We start from the raw sequence: 15912 nt of genomic DNA on the forward strand, positions 1-15912 counted from the left end.
GAGATCAACAATTTTAATATTTATATCATTTATGATTGTAATCATTAGTTGCTTTTTTAAATTTTCTATTTAATCATCTAATTATCTATTTATCTTTCTATCAAACTAATAATTATATAATCTATTAATTCATCTATATATCTAATAACTATATATCTATCAATATATATATCTACTAGCGACTTCGCCCCTAGCCTCTAGGGGCTTTGCCCCAAGAGATGGTAAAAAAAGTGTAAGGTGAAATTTGTAAAAAAATAATAATAAGAAGGACCAAGGAAATCTTCCACAAAGGAAATATTCCACAAAGGAATCTTCTACAAAGAACCAAGGATATATTTCTTACAAAAAAAAATAAAAAATGGGGGGGATTTTTTTTTTTTTTGGGGGGGGGGGGTTGAGGGTGTCCCACCCCCCAAGAAAATAGCTTAAAACCACCACAGGACCAATAGGTAGATACCCTGAAGAGTAGAATCCGATCGGTTCAGTGGTTACCGAGATCTTAAGGGACGGACAGACAGACAGACGGACAGACATCGTTCTACTTTGTATTATAGATATATTAACAATCAAGCAATCTTTCCATCTGATAATCATTTATCTATCCATTTATTAATTAATATATCTATTAATCTATGCATTTATTTATTGATCAATTTATTTTAAATCCATCTACCTCTCAAGCTATATGTATATAAATCAGTCAATCTATCTATCTATTGCTCTGCTCACCTGTGCTGGTTGAGGGGGTGCAAGGCAGTGTGGGTCCGGAATGGGGGGTATTCTTGCATCCAACATGGAGGGATGGTAATAGCAGGGGGTGTGGGTGGAGTGCAGGTGATGTTGGGGGGTGGACGTGGTGTTGTAACCAGATGAGATTGACGCTGAAATTAGTTCATATTTAAAAGGCTAGGTGGCATAATAAAAAATTTTATTGTTATGGTAAAACCATTGCTGTAAATCAATTGAATAATATAATTAATACTTTAGTTTATATAGTATAATAATTACATTGATTATTTTTATGTTATTATTGATATTTCTTTATATGGAAACTTAATCTTGACATAGGGTTTAAAAACAACTATCACTACGTCAAAAAGTAGCCATGCACAAAAAATGATGGATTAACAAACCGATTAAATCACGAAACCTTTACTAAAACATATATACATGTCTGTATTATTAGTGACAGACCAATATTGCAAACAGTACTGTCCTGGATGCTCATTTGTACACCGAATCTTTACAAAAAATATAGCCAAAGCCATACCATTTATCTTAAATAGAAGCTGAGAAAATCATGGTTTTCTTCAAAATGTTTCAATCAGACATACTTGTTTCGAATTATTAAGTAGTTTAGCTGACAGAGACGCTTTTTCTCTATTGAAGTAAAATATAAACATTACATGTTATTTATCGCTTCGTATTATAGACAGCTTTCCACGGATATTAAAATTAAAATTTTAAGATTAAAACCGAGAGCCGAGGGACCTTTTTAACAAAACTGTTATTGAACTTTATTTGTAAGACGATGCTATCCTTTAATATAAAGTAGTAAGCGTTTTTTGTCTGTCCCAAAGGATCTCACTAACCAGTGAACTGATATTGTTCTCCTTTACAGTGAAGCTTCTTATAGGTACTAGGAAGGTTATAAACTATTTTTTTTATTCTTTTTAAACTCAAATTTAATATGGGACGAGGTCGACTTTTCCCCCTCCTAACTTAAGTGCCCCTAGAGGCTTCTAGGGGGCGTAGTATGGCTGAAACCCTCTTCTTATCCATAGGATATTAATCGGTTTCAAATCCATACTGGAAATATTAACCTTACCAAGAGAACTTTGTGATGAGCTGGTGCTGCTAAATTCTTTATCAAAAGATGCTTGTCTGCGAAATCTTCTTCTAAAATAAACAACAAATGTTAGCTATCTATCTTTCTATTATCTCTCTATCTAACAATTTAGCTATCTATCTACCAATTAGCTATCTATATATAGTCCACATAGAATGAATAACTTAAGATTATTTGTCTATTTATCTATCTATCAACAACATTTAAAGATTATTTGAAACGAACTTCTGAGATTTAGAGAAAACCTTTTGTCGTTGTCTGTCTGTTGTTGTTGTAGCTATGATTCTCTGAAGTTAGGACTCAGATGCACACGGAGACTGGAAGTGAGAATCCTTTGGCAAATCTTAGATTGGTAAGCTTTGCGCACAGCTGATTGTATTTGTTACATTACAAGCTGACCCGCAACTCTTGTGGTAGCTTCTCAATTATTACATCACCCTGGCCTAGAGTTTTGAAAGGTGTTCCATATTAAGCCACCCTAATTAATGGCACTCTCATACGAGGAGTATGGACGAGGGAAAGCATGGTTAAAGCTGCATGATTTGTAGAATCCTAACTTCCTACAAATCTCCCTCCTTACAACCACAGGGCATCTCAGGGAAGATTGCGTGATCATAATCTGTCAAATTGCGACACCATTTGTCAACCAAGTGCAAAGTCTATGTGAGGACTTGAACTCGGGTTCTCCCAAACACAGCGTAGTGCGCTAACCACTACACTGTGGGACACTTGTCTGTCTGTAGAGAACCACTGAACCGATGTATATTGTAGCTTTCTACATGTCCTGAGAAGGAAGTTTCCAGATAGAAGACAAAACAAGGATGACAACATCCATAAAAGCAAAGCTCTGAAATGGTAGGACAGTGAATATTGAAACTGAACAACAAGTGTATAGTTGCTACACTCTCTAAATCTACACTTTTTAAATCGATAAGACAATTCTAACATTTATTAATGAACGGAAAGAGCTATTACCGACGGACCACACTAAATATAGAAAAGATTTTATTTTAAAAATCGATTTATAAAAAAGTGGTTTTGAAATTGTTTTTTTTTTATAGTACACTAGCGGCTTCGCCCCTAGCCTCTAGGAGCTTTGCCCCAAGAGGTATAATTACATCTTTTAATTCCTGGAGAGAGCCCCCACTCCACCACTATTTTAAATAATTTTAAAAACAAATTTTGTTTTTGGGGGGGTTGGGGGTGTCCCACCCCCCAAAAAAATAGCCTAAAACCACCATAGGACTAGTATGTATATTCCCTGAAGAGTAGAATCCGATCGGTTCAGTGGTTACCGAGACAGACAGACAGACGGATAGTCAGACAGACGGACGGACAGACATCATTCTATTTTGTATCCTATTATATAAAGTAGTAAGCTTTTTTGTCTGTAGCGAAGGATCTCGCTAACCGCTGAACCGATATGGTTCTCCTTTAGAGTGAAGCTTCTTATAGGTCCCAGGGTGGTTTTAGGCTGTTTAATTTTTACAAAAAAGTCGTTGTAAGGTTTTAAGTTATTTTTCTGCACTTTCATGTCCTTTCTAATATCCCTAAATACTAGGGACGCAGCCGCTAGTTATAGATAAAGTATTCAACTGCATTTGTTTACTCTTGGATAAAAGCAATTTAGATGTTTTTAAGAAAAATTTCAGAAGATTTTTCCCAAAACAACATTGTATAATTGGTTTACATAGAAACAAAGGATTTTAGTCACAGAAGGAGGGGACATTGGACTGTTTATTACACTAGTTATAATATTTTATTTCTTTTCGTAGACTTAACGACTTTTACTGAATTTTAATTGTTTGGTTTATTAAGTTGAGTGTACAAACGCGTCCACCACTGATTGCAATCTACATAATAGGTAATTTTGTGTATCATCATTGGGGATTTGCATCATTTTATTGGCCATTGTCTTATCCCTAAAGATCCCTGCATCTGTGATGTACTTTTCTCATAAAAAATACAATAAATCATTTTCCACATTATTCTTAATTAAAAATAGGTTGACTGTGAAAATTTTTAAGAATAAGAAAAGCTTTTTTTATGATTTATTGTTAAGTTTTTAATCAGTTATGTTACCCCAGTTTGAATCTTATCAGTTTTCATTTTAACATCCGAGGAAAGCTGTTTTATTACAATACAACTTTTCTTGTATCCTAACCTAGTGTGACTGTATATGTTAATATATCCTGCATGAAATCTGATAATCTTATAGATAAAAGGTTAATTGTCACACATTTCCAAGAAATTTCATGACTGAACATATTTTATTCCATTGAATTAATGAAATAAGATGATACAAAACTTTCAGGGAAGTATCTAATCTCATTGCATAGCAATTCTTGTTTATGAATCTATATATAGAATTACTTGGATGTTGCACTAGATATCCATGTACTCTTAATAAAGTAATACTCACAGCTGGTTAAAATAACGGTACCCTCCATCCGACCTCTTAAACCTCCTTAAACCTGTCCTTAATTTCCTATATAGCTAATTTCTTTACTGTCAATAATTTAATTTAGCTAAATTTATATGACTACAACTGAAAAAAGAAACATTTTAAATTTCAGATATCTTTAGTTATTTTATTTTGGAAAAAAAAAGAATTTGTTAGCCTAAGTGAAGATTAGAAAAACCCCTGTCTGGTTTAGGATAAGGATGATAAGGATTAGTAGACAATTAAAAAAATAGACCTACTGAAAATAATTTTTTTCTTTTTTCTTTCTGACAACAGATCCCCTGCTTCTGGAGTATTTGAGAGAGAGCTGTAAATTTTACTTTGTCAGGTCTCTCTAGTCAGGAGTTTATACTGTGTTTCTTTACAGTTTTACATTATTAATGCTACTCTATAGTCAGGTCTCTCTAGTCAGGAGTTTATACTGTGTTTCTTTACAGTTTTACATTATTAATGCTACTCTATAGACAGGTCTCTCTAGTCAGGAGTTTATACTGTATTTCTTTACAGTTTTACATTATTAATGCTACTCTATAGTCAGGTCTCTCTAGTCAGGAGTTTATACTGTATTTCTTTACAGTTTTACATTATTAATGCTACTCTATAGTCAGGTCTCTCTAGTCAGGAGTTTATACTGTATTTCTTTACAGTTTTACATTATTAATGCTACTCTATAGTCAGGTCTCTCTAGTCAGGAGTTTATACTGTATTTCTTTACAGTTTTACATTATTAATGCTACGCTATAGTCAGGTCTCTCTAGTCAGGAGTTTATACTGTATTTCTTTACAGTTTTACATTATTAATGCTACTCTATAGTCAGGTCTCTCTAGTCAGGAGTTTATACTGTATTTCTTTACAGTTTTACATTATTAATGCTACGCTATAGTCAGGTCTCTCTAGTCAGGAGTTTATACTGTATTTCTTTACAGTTTTACATTATTAATGCTACTCTATAGTCAGGTCTCTCTAGTCAGGAGTTTATACTGTATTTCTTTACAGTTTTACATTATTAATGCTACTCTATAGTCAGGTCTCTCTAGTCAGGAGTTTATACTGTATTTCTTTACAGTTTTACATTATTAATGCTACTCTATAGTCAGGTCTCTCTAGTCAGGAGTTTATACTGTATTTCTTTACAGTTTTACATTATTAATGCTACGCTATAGTCAGGTCTCTCTAGTCAGGAGTTTATACTGTATTTCTTTACAGTTTTACATTATTAATGCTACTCTATAGTCAAGATCTTGACAATCCTAGTATATAAAGTAGCAAGCTTTTTTTTGTCTGTAGCGAAGGATCTCGCTAACTGGTGAGCCAATATGATTATGCTTTACAATGAAGCTTCTTATACGTCCAGGAAAGGTTTTTAATTATTTTGGCGAAGGATACCACCAAACTCCCACGAGAAATTACCCCACCTAAAAATTTGTTTAACCTTTCTTTTTAAACCTACAATTTCCAGTGGGGGAGGGATCGAATTTACCACAGCCCCAAGGTCCCCTAGAGTCCTCCTCTAGGGGACCTAGCCGCTAGTAAATGTATAAAGGGCTAAGACAATGGCTGAGAAATTGATTTACATCCCACAAGATAATTCCCAAAATTACACATTTCTTTAGATTACAATAAGTGGTTGAAACGTTTGGACACTCAACTGAATGAACCAACCAATTTAAAATTTAAATAAAATTTCCCAATATTATTAAGCCAACGAATAAGAAAAATATTAGGAAATAGTTTAATAAATAGCCCAATATCCCCTCCCTCTCCGATGTTATTTATAGTATCTGGTTTGCATATTCTCTGTTTAATCTGTGTAGAATTTCATCCCAGGGAGGGAGGGAGCATTGGGCTGTTTATTAAACTAGTCCCCAAAGTTTTATAATAATGCTTCTTATTTATTGGCTTAATCGGTTGGTACATTTATTCCAAATGTTTCAACTATTAATTAAATCTGAGGAAGGGGTAAATTTGCGTATCATCATTGGGAATATCCATCAAAATATCGGCCATTGTCTTATCCCTTCAGATCCCTGATAATTTCATCTGCTCCCACCATCCCAGGGCTATTTTTAGAATTTAATTTTGCAAATATATACTTTTTATAGCACGAGATGTAGGCTAGTTGCAGATAGATAGATAGATAAATAGATAGATAGATTTAAAAGCTATTGATCCATCTCAACCCAAGACTACTTTATCAAACTAACATCTTTGTACAGGCCATATATATATTTCAATAACTAAGGTTATCATTCTCAATCGTCCTGTAAAGGAAAAAAACACAAATCAGTAAATAATACATACAAAAAGTCTATTTTTGAAGAATCTGAATAAGATATTTAACGTTTCTTTTTTTCTTTTTGATTTGAAGAATTGTAGAGATGCATCGCATCTTTATAAAAGGTTATGTAATTAAAAATGCTGTTAAAATTAAATTTTCATAATTCATATTAATAAAAACACATACCTATAAACTTTTTTGACATTTTAAACATATTTACACTCCCGCTACATATCTATTTATGGTCTAACAGCAGACCATTTCAAAACAAACAAAAAAAACAGCTGAAAGAAAGGGTTGAAGATTTTGAATGGGCGTAGCAAGAGGGGATTGTGGTGTGGTTGTTATTTTCATTTTTTTTAAAACATTGCAACTGCATTTTACATTCTAATATTTAATACAGGGTCAAATTTACGAATATAATAATTTTCTCTAGATAACAAAATCCAAGGGTCATTACTCTGCACTTGCTCTAATGGCACCATTTGAAAATCATTGGGCTGGTGTCCATTAGAAGAAAAATGAATACCTACAGCTTTGGTTGAATTTGGTTTAATGGAACTGTTATGGGCATTAAATCTATCACAAATACGATTTTTTGTTTTGCCAATGTACTGTGGTTTTAGTCTACAATTGCCAGATTGTTTAACACATGTTATACAATAAATTACATTAGAAGATAAACAATTCATACTAGAGAGAATAGGAAATTTTTCATTTGTTGTTGATGATGTTAAATAATTTGCAAATCTGGGTGAATGTTTACAAAGATTACAATTTCTATTACAATGTTTAAAACCAATCTTTTTTCTCTCTGATTTTCGATCATTTAAAACAGGAAGTTTGGCTCGAATTAAATATTCTCTGAGATTTTTTGGCCTAGTCCAAGTAATCATTGGTGGATGGGGAAAAATTCTTTTTAGTCTAGGATTTTTTACCATAACTTTCCAAAATCTAAAAATTATATTTGAAATAGAGGGTAAACGGGGGTCATATTGTAAAGATAAAACTGGGCGTTTTATTTCAGATTGCTTAGCAACTTTTTGATAGAGATATCTGGTGTAATCTAGATGTGAGATAGATAGATAAATAGGGAGATATCTGATATCTATCTATCTATCTATCTATCTATCTATCTATCTATCTATCTATCTATCTATCTATCTATCTATCTATCTATCTATCTATCTATCTATCTATCTATCTATCTATCTATCTATCTATCTATCTATCTATCTATCTATCTATCTATCTATCTATCTATCTATCTATCTATCTATCTATCTATCTATCTATCTATCTATCTATCTATCTATCTATCTATCTATCTATCTATCTATCTATCTATCTATCTATCTATCTATCTATCTATCTATCTATCTATCTATCTATCTATCTATCTATCTATCTATCTATCTATCTATCTATCTATCTATCTATCTATCTATCTATCTATCTATCTATCTATCTATCTATCTATCTATCTATCTATCTATCTATCTATCTATCTATCTATCTATCTATCTATCTATCTATCTATCTATCTATATATCTATCTATCTATCTATCTATGTATCTATCTATCTATGTATCTATCTATCTATCTATCTATCTATATACCTTTGTCTATTAGAAATCTCCTTCTTATCATTATTATCTTGGGGAGTATGTCCACACTGTGTACAGCAGCTACGCTCCACATTCTTATTCTATAAAATATATTCTCATAATTAATATGATATACATACTTATTTTGGCTTTGTTTCATTTTATCATTTCTTGCTCGACCTTTGTCTGTAAGTTCTAACTATTTATAGAAATTTTAAAAAGTGATGGACACACAGGAAAACATTCACCCTTAGATCATTGTTTTATAGGTCCCTTGGTTCTTACAAATACCAAGAAAGAATTAACGGGAATAGTCCCTTTCGTAGCAACGCCCCTTAAGGGGCGATACGTCGTATTTTTAAAATGGCATTTTATAGATTATTTTAGGTTAAGTTAGGTTATATTGGGTTAGGCAATTGGCCCCGCAGGGTTAGAGCCCCCCGCAGGAGCTAGAAATAGGAGAAAAGAGGAGGGGTAGTTTCTTCATGGGATAGTTCAACCCTTGCTGGTGGCACTGCTAGGATACCAAATACCCAAAAATAACCTGACCGAACACATTACACAGCAAACAAACATTTTCCATTCTTATTTTTTCAATGGGAGACTCTAATGAAAAATTTTATTGATGAAAATGATAGAAACTTGATGTCTTTTGTTGTTTCAAAAATACATAGAAAACATATCAAAGATCACAGTATAATAAATTTGAAAAGAATAATACCTGACTAGAAGGTTCGCCACCAACCTTTGAATCACTCTTTCTAAAAATAAAAACAAGGATGACATAATTTTCAAGAGCGAAAAATTAATGAATTTAGAAGCCTGTATCAAACAGAAAACAATAAAAACTCTTGTATTTAAAATGGCTTAATAAGACATTTTGAAAACAGATAATGAGAAATCTTCACACAAAAAAAATCAGCATTCAATAAAATCTCGTCTGTACCACCGACTGACGGACTTTTGTAATTCTCACAATTTTATTCTTTTTGCGACTTTGCAAATTTCTTTAAATGGTATTTATATGCTAAATAAGAAAAATGCAAGAGTTTCAGAAAATATAATAAGGTACAAATATTGTTAGAAATTTAGAGGGAACAGTAGGCTGTTTATTACACTAGTCCCTAAAGTTTTATTTAAAAGATTTCTTTTTCGTTGGCTTAACATATTGAAGACTTTTATTCAATTTGGATTGCTTGGTTCATTAATTTAAATGTTATTTCGTTTCAATCGCTTATTGTAATCTACAAAAGGTGTAATTTTGTGTATCATCATTGGGGTTACTCATCAAATTATCAGCCATTGTTTTATCCATTTAGAAACCCTTTTTTTGTCTGTCAATATTTTAATACTTTTCAGGAAAGTTTTATATTTTAAATGAACATGTTTAAAACCATTTTGATGAGGTTATGTTAATATTACCCCCAAAATTATTTACTGTAATTATTTGTTTTTTTTATGATTGTTAAAAGCGAAGCTTTTGTATAATTAGGGTCGGTCCGTCCGTCCGTAACGGATAGCTTTTTATTTGTTAATTTAGGCATGTTTGAATTTTCCTATCGATTTCAAATTTTACATGGGGATTCCTTTAGTAGTTAGGTACGATTTAGAAAGCATACCAACTCTATAATCATCACCAAAATGTCCGTACATCCATTTTAAACATGTTGATTTTTTAGTGTTTAACAACAAATTTTTTTGTTATCTAATCATTCGATTGATCTGATTTTTGGTATATTGATTCCAGGGACAACAAAGTATAATGTAATAAGCGAAGCAACTCTATAATCAAGTCCTTTAAATGTAAGTATGTCCATAAACATTATCTTGAATCAAGCAGTTTTTCAACAAATTTATTTACAATTTTGCTTTGACTCTTATACATTTATATTACGATTATTCAGTTCTGACACTATACAAGTGTTAATGTCCGTTGGTCCTACCGTTTCAGTGCTTCGCTTTTATGGATGTTGTCATCCTTGTTTAACTTTAATTTTACCATATAATAATTTCTATACATCTTTTAATTTCCCAACTAATAAAGAATGATAATTAGGGGGCATGCCGCATGAGCTACCACCGAGCCACCGAGCCACCACTCCTGACAACAACATCACCATTTTACTATTAATATTAATTACTCTATTCCGGAACCAGCTTTACAGGCAAGCTTTCCTTGTAACAGTGGATAGCTTACATGCCTTCTTGGAATCTGGATCACATGGATCTTATCTTTTATGAACTCAACCAAAATCATCATGATTTACAATATACAATAATAGTAATAATTAATAAAAATATTTTATTTGTAAACATATTGTCAATTTGATCTCATGTAATAAATATTTTTAGCTATATGTAACTCTGCCCACAGGTCGAAAACCTATCCTGATTTTGTAATGGGTCTTTAAAATCAGCTAATAGCATCGAAAATATAAGCCGAGTCCCAACTAAAGAACAGAAAGCAATTTGCTAGCTGACGAAAAGGGTCTTCTCCACTTGGACCAGGTTGTGTATACATCTACACTTTGATTGCGCAATTTTGTAGCTTTTATTAAGTTTGCAAAAGAGTATTAGATACAAAATATTAATATTGTTGTTTTTCGCATCGTTTCAAAGACAACTTTCCGGGCTAACAAAACTGGTTTGAATTTTATTATTTTTATTTTAATATTCATTAAAAATTATCTGTAATACTATGCAATACATGATTTTTAGTAAGGATGATAACCGGTTTTAATCAAGCGGATATTGATCGGTCATACTTTGATGTTGTTTATTATGTTTATACTTAAGAAAGGATTAATTCATATTGTATAGATAATATTATTAGGTCAAACAATAACAAACATCTTCAGAAAAATAATAGTACAAAGATTATTTCAAAAATAAGGTTAAAGAAGGTAATACTTATTGTTTAAAGAAGAAAAGTATTTTAAAAGCGAAGCTTTTCTATAATTAGGGTCGGTCCGTCCGTCACAAACAGTTAATTCTTTTCGTTAATTTAAACAGGTTAGAAATCTCCTCTAGATTCAAAACTATACATGATGATTCCTGTATTAGTTTTACAATTTAGAAAGCGTAGCAACTCTAAAACCAATACTAGAATGTCCGTACGTCCATTTTAAACATGTCGATTTTTTACTTTTTTGACAACAAATTTTTGTATGAAAGAATTATCCGATTCTTCTGATTTTTAAAAAACTGATTTCTATTACAACAAAGTACAATGTTATAAGCGAAGCATCTCCATAAACAAGTCTCAAAAATGTAAGTGTGTCCTTAAACAGTATCATCTATTTATGCAGTTTTGCAACAAATTTACTTACAATATTGTTTGTACTGATGCATTAATATTCTGCAAATTCAGTTCTGACAATCTACAAGTGTTAATGTTCGTTTGTCCTTCCATTGAAGTGACGTACAAACAGACCAAATACGCATGGAGTAGAGGACATTGGATTACAAATAAATACTGGTACCCAAAGTTTTATTAACTTGATCTGTGATTCGTTGGCCTTATAAAATTGGCGTTGGAATAAAATCAATGCTCGAACATTTAAATAAGTAATATTCTAATCAATTTGGCATGTGTTTTAACTTATTCTGCTGAGCTGGATCTTTAAATCATTTTGGTGGTGAGGCAGATCGGGGTGCGCCGAATTTCAGCCAATCACAGCGCGGAATTTCATAAAAAGCTGTGCTCTCATTGGTGGAAAGTTGGCTCACCCCGATCTGGTGTCTTATCCCTTAAGATCCCTTAATGAAATGCCGCACTGTGATTGGCTGAAATTCGGCTCACCCCGATCTGGCTCACCACTAAAATGATTTAAAGATCCAGCTCAGGGCTCTACTTACTTTAGAGGGCTTGATTGTGAAGTGCCTGTGGATTGAGAGGTTCCCGTTCCACTCGACCAAGATATACTTTTCCTAAAATTACATATCTATATCAGCAAAAATATGTTAAAAATATATCATTTCTAAATCTACATATACATATATACTAATAAGAATGACAACATCCATAAAATGAGAAGGAAAGACAAACGGGCAATAATTCATGTAGAACTTGCATAGAATAAGTTGTTGCAAAATTTGTTAAATACAGGCTACAGGAAAGGAGGTACTTTAATTCTAATTATATAATTATAGAGATGCCTGGCTTAACTTCCAAAATTTGTCGTTCTTAAAAACTATATTTACTCTAATTTTTTAATATTGTGCAATTGTACTTTTGTATGTATTTAAGTTTGCATAACGGAAAGTAGGGGGCCGGGGTGGGGGTGTTTAAACGTAGTTTTGAAGGACCAATATAAATTTGACTATATGGAAAACTGTTAGACATTGTTTTCGAAACTGACGGATTAATATCCGCTGGATTAGAACCGGATTAGAGCCAACTAAGAAAAGGTATTTTTAAAAGAACTCTGGATAAATATAAATTTAACTATTTGGAAAACTGATTATATGTTTTTTACAGCTTTGTAAAATGTACTAAAAGTATGTTCATGTCCTGTCCATATGAAGTAAAACAAATATAAAGAAATTAGGGTTGGGCCGGATACTTTTTTGGCCGGATACCGGATATCCGGCTTATTTCTAATGCCGGATATTAAGTTCCGGCCGGATATCTAGCCAACGTTCGATATTCGGCAAATTACCGGATATCCGGCCGGATAACCGGATATCTGGCGTCAAAAATCAGCCGGATATCATGTAACCGGATAGTTTTAATATCCTGTATCCGGCCGGATATCCGGCGCAACCCCAAAATAAATATCATTATGATAAAGTAACATAATAAATGTGTGTGTTTTTGTATGTAAACGAAGGATCATCCTAACCACTGAACCGATATGGTTCTCCTTTACATATCCTGTGTCCTGGTTATATTCATAAATAACTATTCCTGGGAAGGGTACCACCACCCTTCCGAGAAAAATCACTGTAGAAAAGAATTAACACCAAAAAATAAAATCATAAATGGGTGGTGGTTGACTCCCCCACCCTCCTCAAGTCCAACAAGAAGCCTAAATTAACATATTTAGTAAGACTATAAATTTTTAGAGCAATTTCATCTATTAATGTTTGCCTTCATGAAAAGAATGTGCATAAATTGACCAATGGCCACCAAACGGACGGACATATCCTTATACTAAAGTAACAGGATGTTTGTCTGTGTGTCTGTACCGAAGGATCTTGCTAACCGCTGAACCGATCGGGTTTTCCTTAACAGAGTAGATTCTCATAGGTCCTGGGAGGGTTTAAAACTATTTTAATATTCCCGCCGCTGCGTAGAGACATGAATTTAACAGCGGTTTGACCATAGACAAATTATTTATCAAAATAAATATTTAAAATAAAAGAAAAATAAATGCCACTAGAGGCCTCTAGGGGCGTAGCCGATGGTCATAATTATAGAGAAGCTTAGCTTCTAAACTAAAAACAACGGAAATAATGACATCTTTTTGAAAATAGAATTATTACTACTTGGATACTACACCATATTATTTTGTACCCTAATATAGTAAAACTTGTAGCTGTCTAAATTTCACCTTCTTTAACCAATCCCCCCCCCTCCTACTAGATGAACGAACTGACCAATACGTTATGTTCAAGTTAGAAACCTAAATTGACGACAATTTTCCCCCTGGCATAATATCCACGTATATTGTACATGCATTATTGTGAATTTTGTTTACTCATGTTGGGTGTAAAATTCTAATTTTAGAATCTAATGTTATAATGGATGTAGATATGCGTGGATATTTTAACAGGGAAAAAATCGTCGAAAATTTAGGTTGATACTTTCCTAGTCATTTATTGGTCAGTAAGTAAATCCAGTAAGAGAGAAGATTCTATGGCAAAAGGGGTTGGGTTGGAAAGATCGTTTTTTTTCCTACCCGCTACAAGTCTCACTTACATAGTACATAGATAGAGATCTGGTCTAAGATCCAAGTAATAATAAATCCATTATTGTTGTATATTTCTAAAAATAGACTAAGTTAATGCTTTTCATATATAAGCAAAATATTAAAGAATATTTATTTATTTATGATTGTTGTTATTATAAACTATTTAAATTATAATTTAATCATATAGCTACTCTATTCTACAATTGATTTAGCTTTAAGTAATTGTTATTTTTTATAATTATATCTATTATACTTTAATAATATATTTAATTAGTTTTCAAGTATTTTAAACCGGTTAATATCCGCCAAATTAGAACCAATTCTTAGCAATCAGAAAATCATGCGTAGAATCGTATTACAAACAATTTTTCACAAATATTGAAATGAAAGTCATAAGATTAATACCAGTTTTGTTAGACTGGGCCATCGGCCACTCAGATCTAACAAAAGTGATTTAAACTTAATAATTTTATTTTAATATCCGCGGAAAGCTTTCTATATCACTCTGTCATTATTTACAACTCTGGTGCTTCTGTAAACTGGAATTTAATCATCCTTTAAGGTTTTTTTTTGTTAATAACTTCAATTAAATTAATTTCTTTTAAATCTGGAGTTTAGATAGAATTTAATTTATATTTATCCAAACAGTAACTACACTATTACATTTCTAAGAAAAGAATAGAGGGGGTATGAGGTATATGCAACTATACCTCGAGGGAAGGGATCCCTTTGAAATCAACTAATAATACATAAACACAGCTAAGTCCCTAGGCTACAAAAGGACAGAAAGCAAAATGCTAGCAGACGAAAAGGGTCTCCACCACTTTGGCCAGGTAGTTGTCTGGGTTATACATTATTAAACTATTAAATGTATTAGCTAATCTATTTTTAAAACCTTTGTTCATAACTGAGTTTCTTGAATGCTTCAGATTTACTAGGTATACACCTAAACCAACATAGATAGATTTATATAAATAATAATTATTAAATAGAAAGGGCGGTTTCCATCAAAATGTCCAGTCGTGACACCCCACTTCCCTTTAATTTTAAAGTAATTGAAAAAAGGACAGTAGGTAGTTTTTTAATAATTTTTTAAAAACTTAGGTTAGGTTAGGTATTTTGGGTAGAGGTAAGTCCCCCAGTGGCCAGTCACGGTTATGGTTCATAGCATTTGCAATCCAAAAAGAAATTCGCAAGCAACTTCTTATTTTCAACTAAATTCACAAATATTAGGTTTCTATGCTCAGTGGGCCCTCAAGTGAAAGCACTAGTTTTGTAGAGATTACTCTCCTATTCTTATCTATAAATGTAAAGAAGTACAGTCTATAATCCTCACATATAATAAACTTTTACACTATTTATCAAAAGTTTATTCTGTGCTTAGGGATTGGCAGCCGCGTATTTACGGCTTGGTACGACACTTATTATTAGGAACACTTGCAAAAGGTTATTTTTTTAGATTTTTACAAACAATTTATCATCAGGGATCGGAAGCCTCACGTAAGCCGCGTGTAAGCCTCAGTGAAATCGTGATTTTATCACAATAAAATTCAGCTGGATGTATAAAACGGCTCTTTAGCAGACAATCCTTCTTTCTGAAATTTTTTTTTCTGCTCACAAGCAGGTTTTAAACTGAGGCTTATGCGCGGCTTACGTGAGGCTTCCGATCCCTGATTATCATTACCTAACACAATCTAATCTAAAATAAGCACAAATTTAACGATATATTTTTAACTTTAAAAGTTTGTTTATAGTCTAAAAAATGCGTTATGGGGGACAAAAATCTAAAAAAATAAC

General features: G+C 32.4%; 1 protein-coding gene across 1 annotated transcript in view; it reads right to left on the bottom strand.

The window, feature by feature from the left end:
* LOC145334018 (uncharacterized) overlaps nucleotides 1-15912 on the bottom strand; it is an 87816-nt gene that overhangs the window by 24265 nt on the left and 47639 nt on the right. Inside the window, exons 10-15 of the mRNA XM_080179296.1 lie at nucleotides 15011-15061; nucleotides 12059-12130; nucleotides 8922-8961; nucleotides 8213-8301; nucleotides 1829-1899; nucleotides 730-881 (exon numbers count right to left, since the gene is read on the bottom strand). Of these exons, the coding sequence (XP_080035422.1) occupies nucleotides 730-881; nucleotides 1829-1899; nucleotides 8213-8301; nucleotides 8922-8961; nucleotides 12059-12130; nucleotides 15011-15061 (475 nt within the window). The remainder of the gene's footprint in view (nucleotides 1-729; nucleotides 882-1828; nucleotides 1900-8212; nucleotides 8302-8921; nucleotides 8962-12058; nucleotides 12131-15010; nucleotides 15062-15912) is intronic.

The sequence above is a fragment of the Acartia tonsa genome, chromosome 12 (genome assembly GCF_053477335.1).
Source record: "Acartia tonsa isolate MP-2025a chromosome 12, ASM5347733v1, whole genome shotgun sequence".
NCBI classification, from domain to species: Eukaryota; Metazoa; Arthropoda; class Copepoda; order Calanoida; family Acartiidae; genus Acartia; species Acartia tonsa.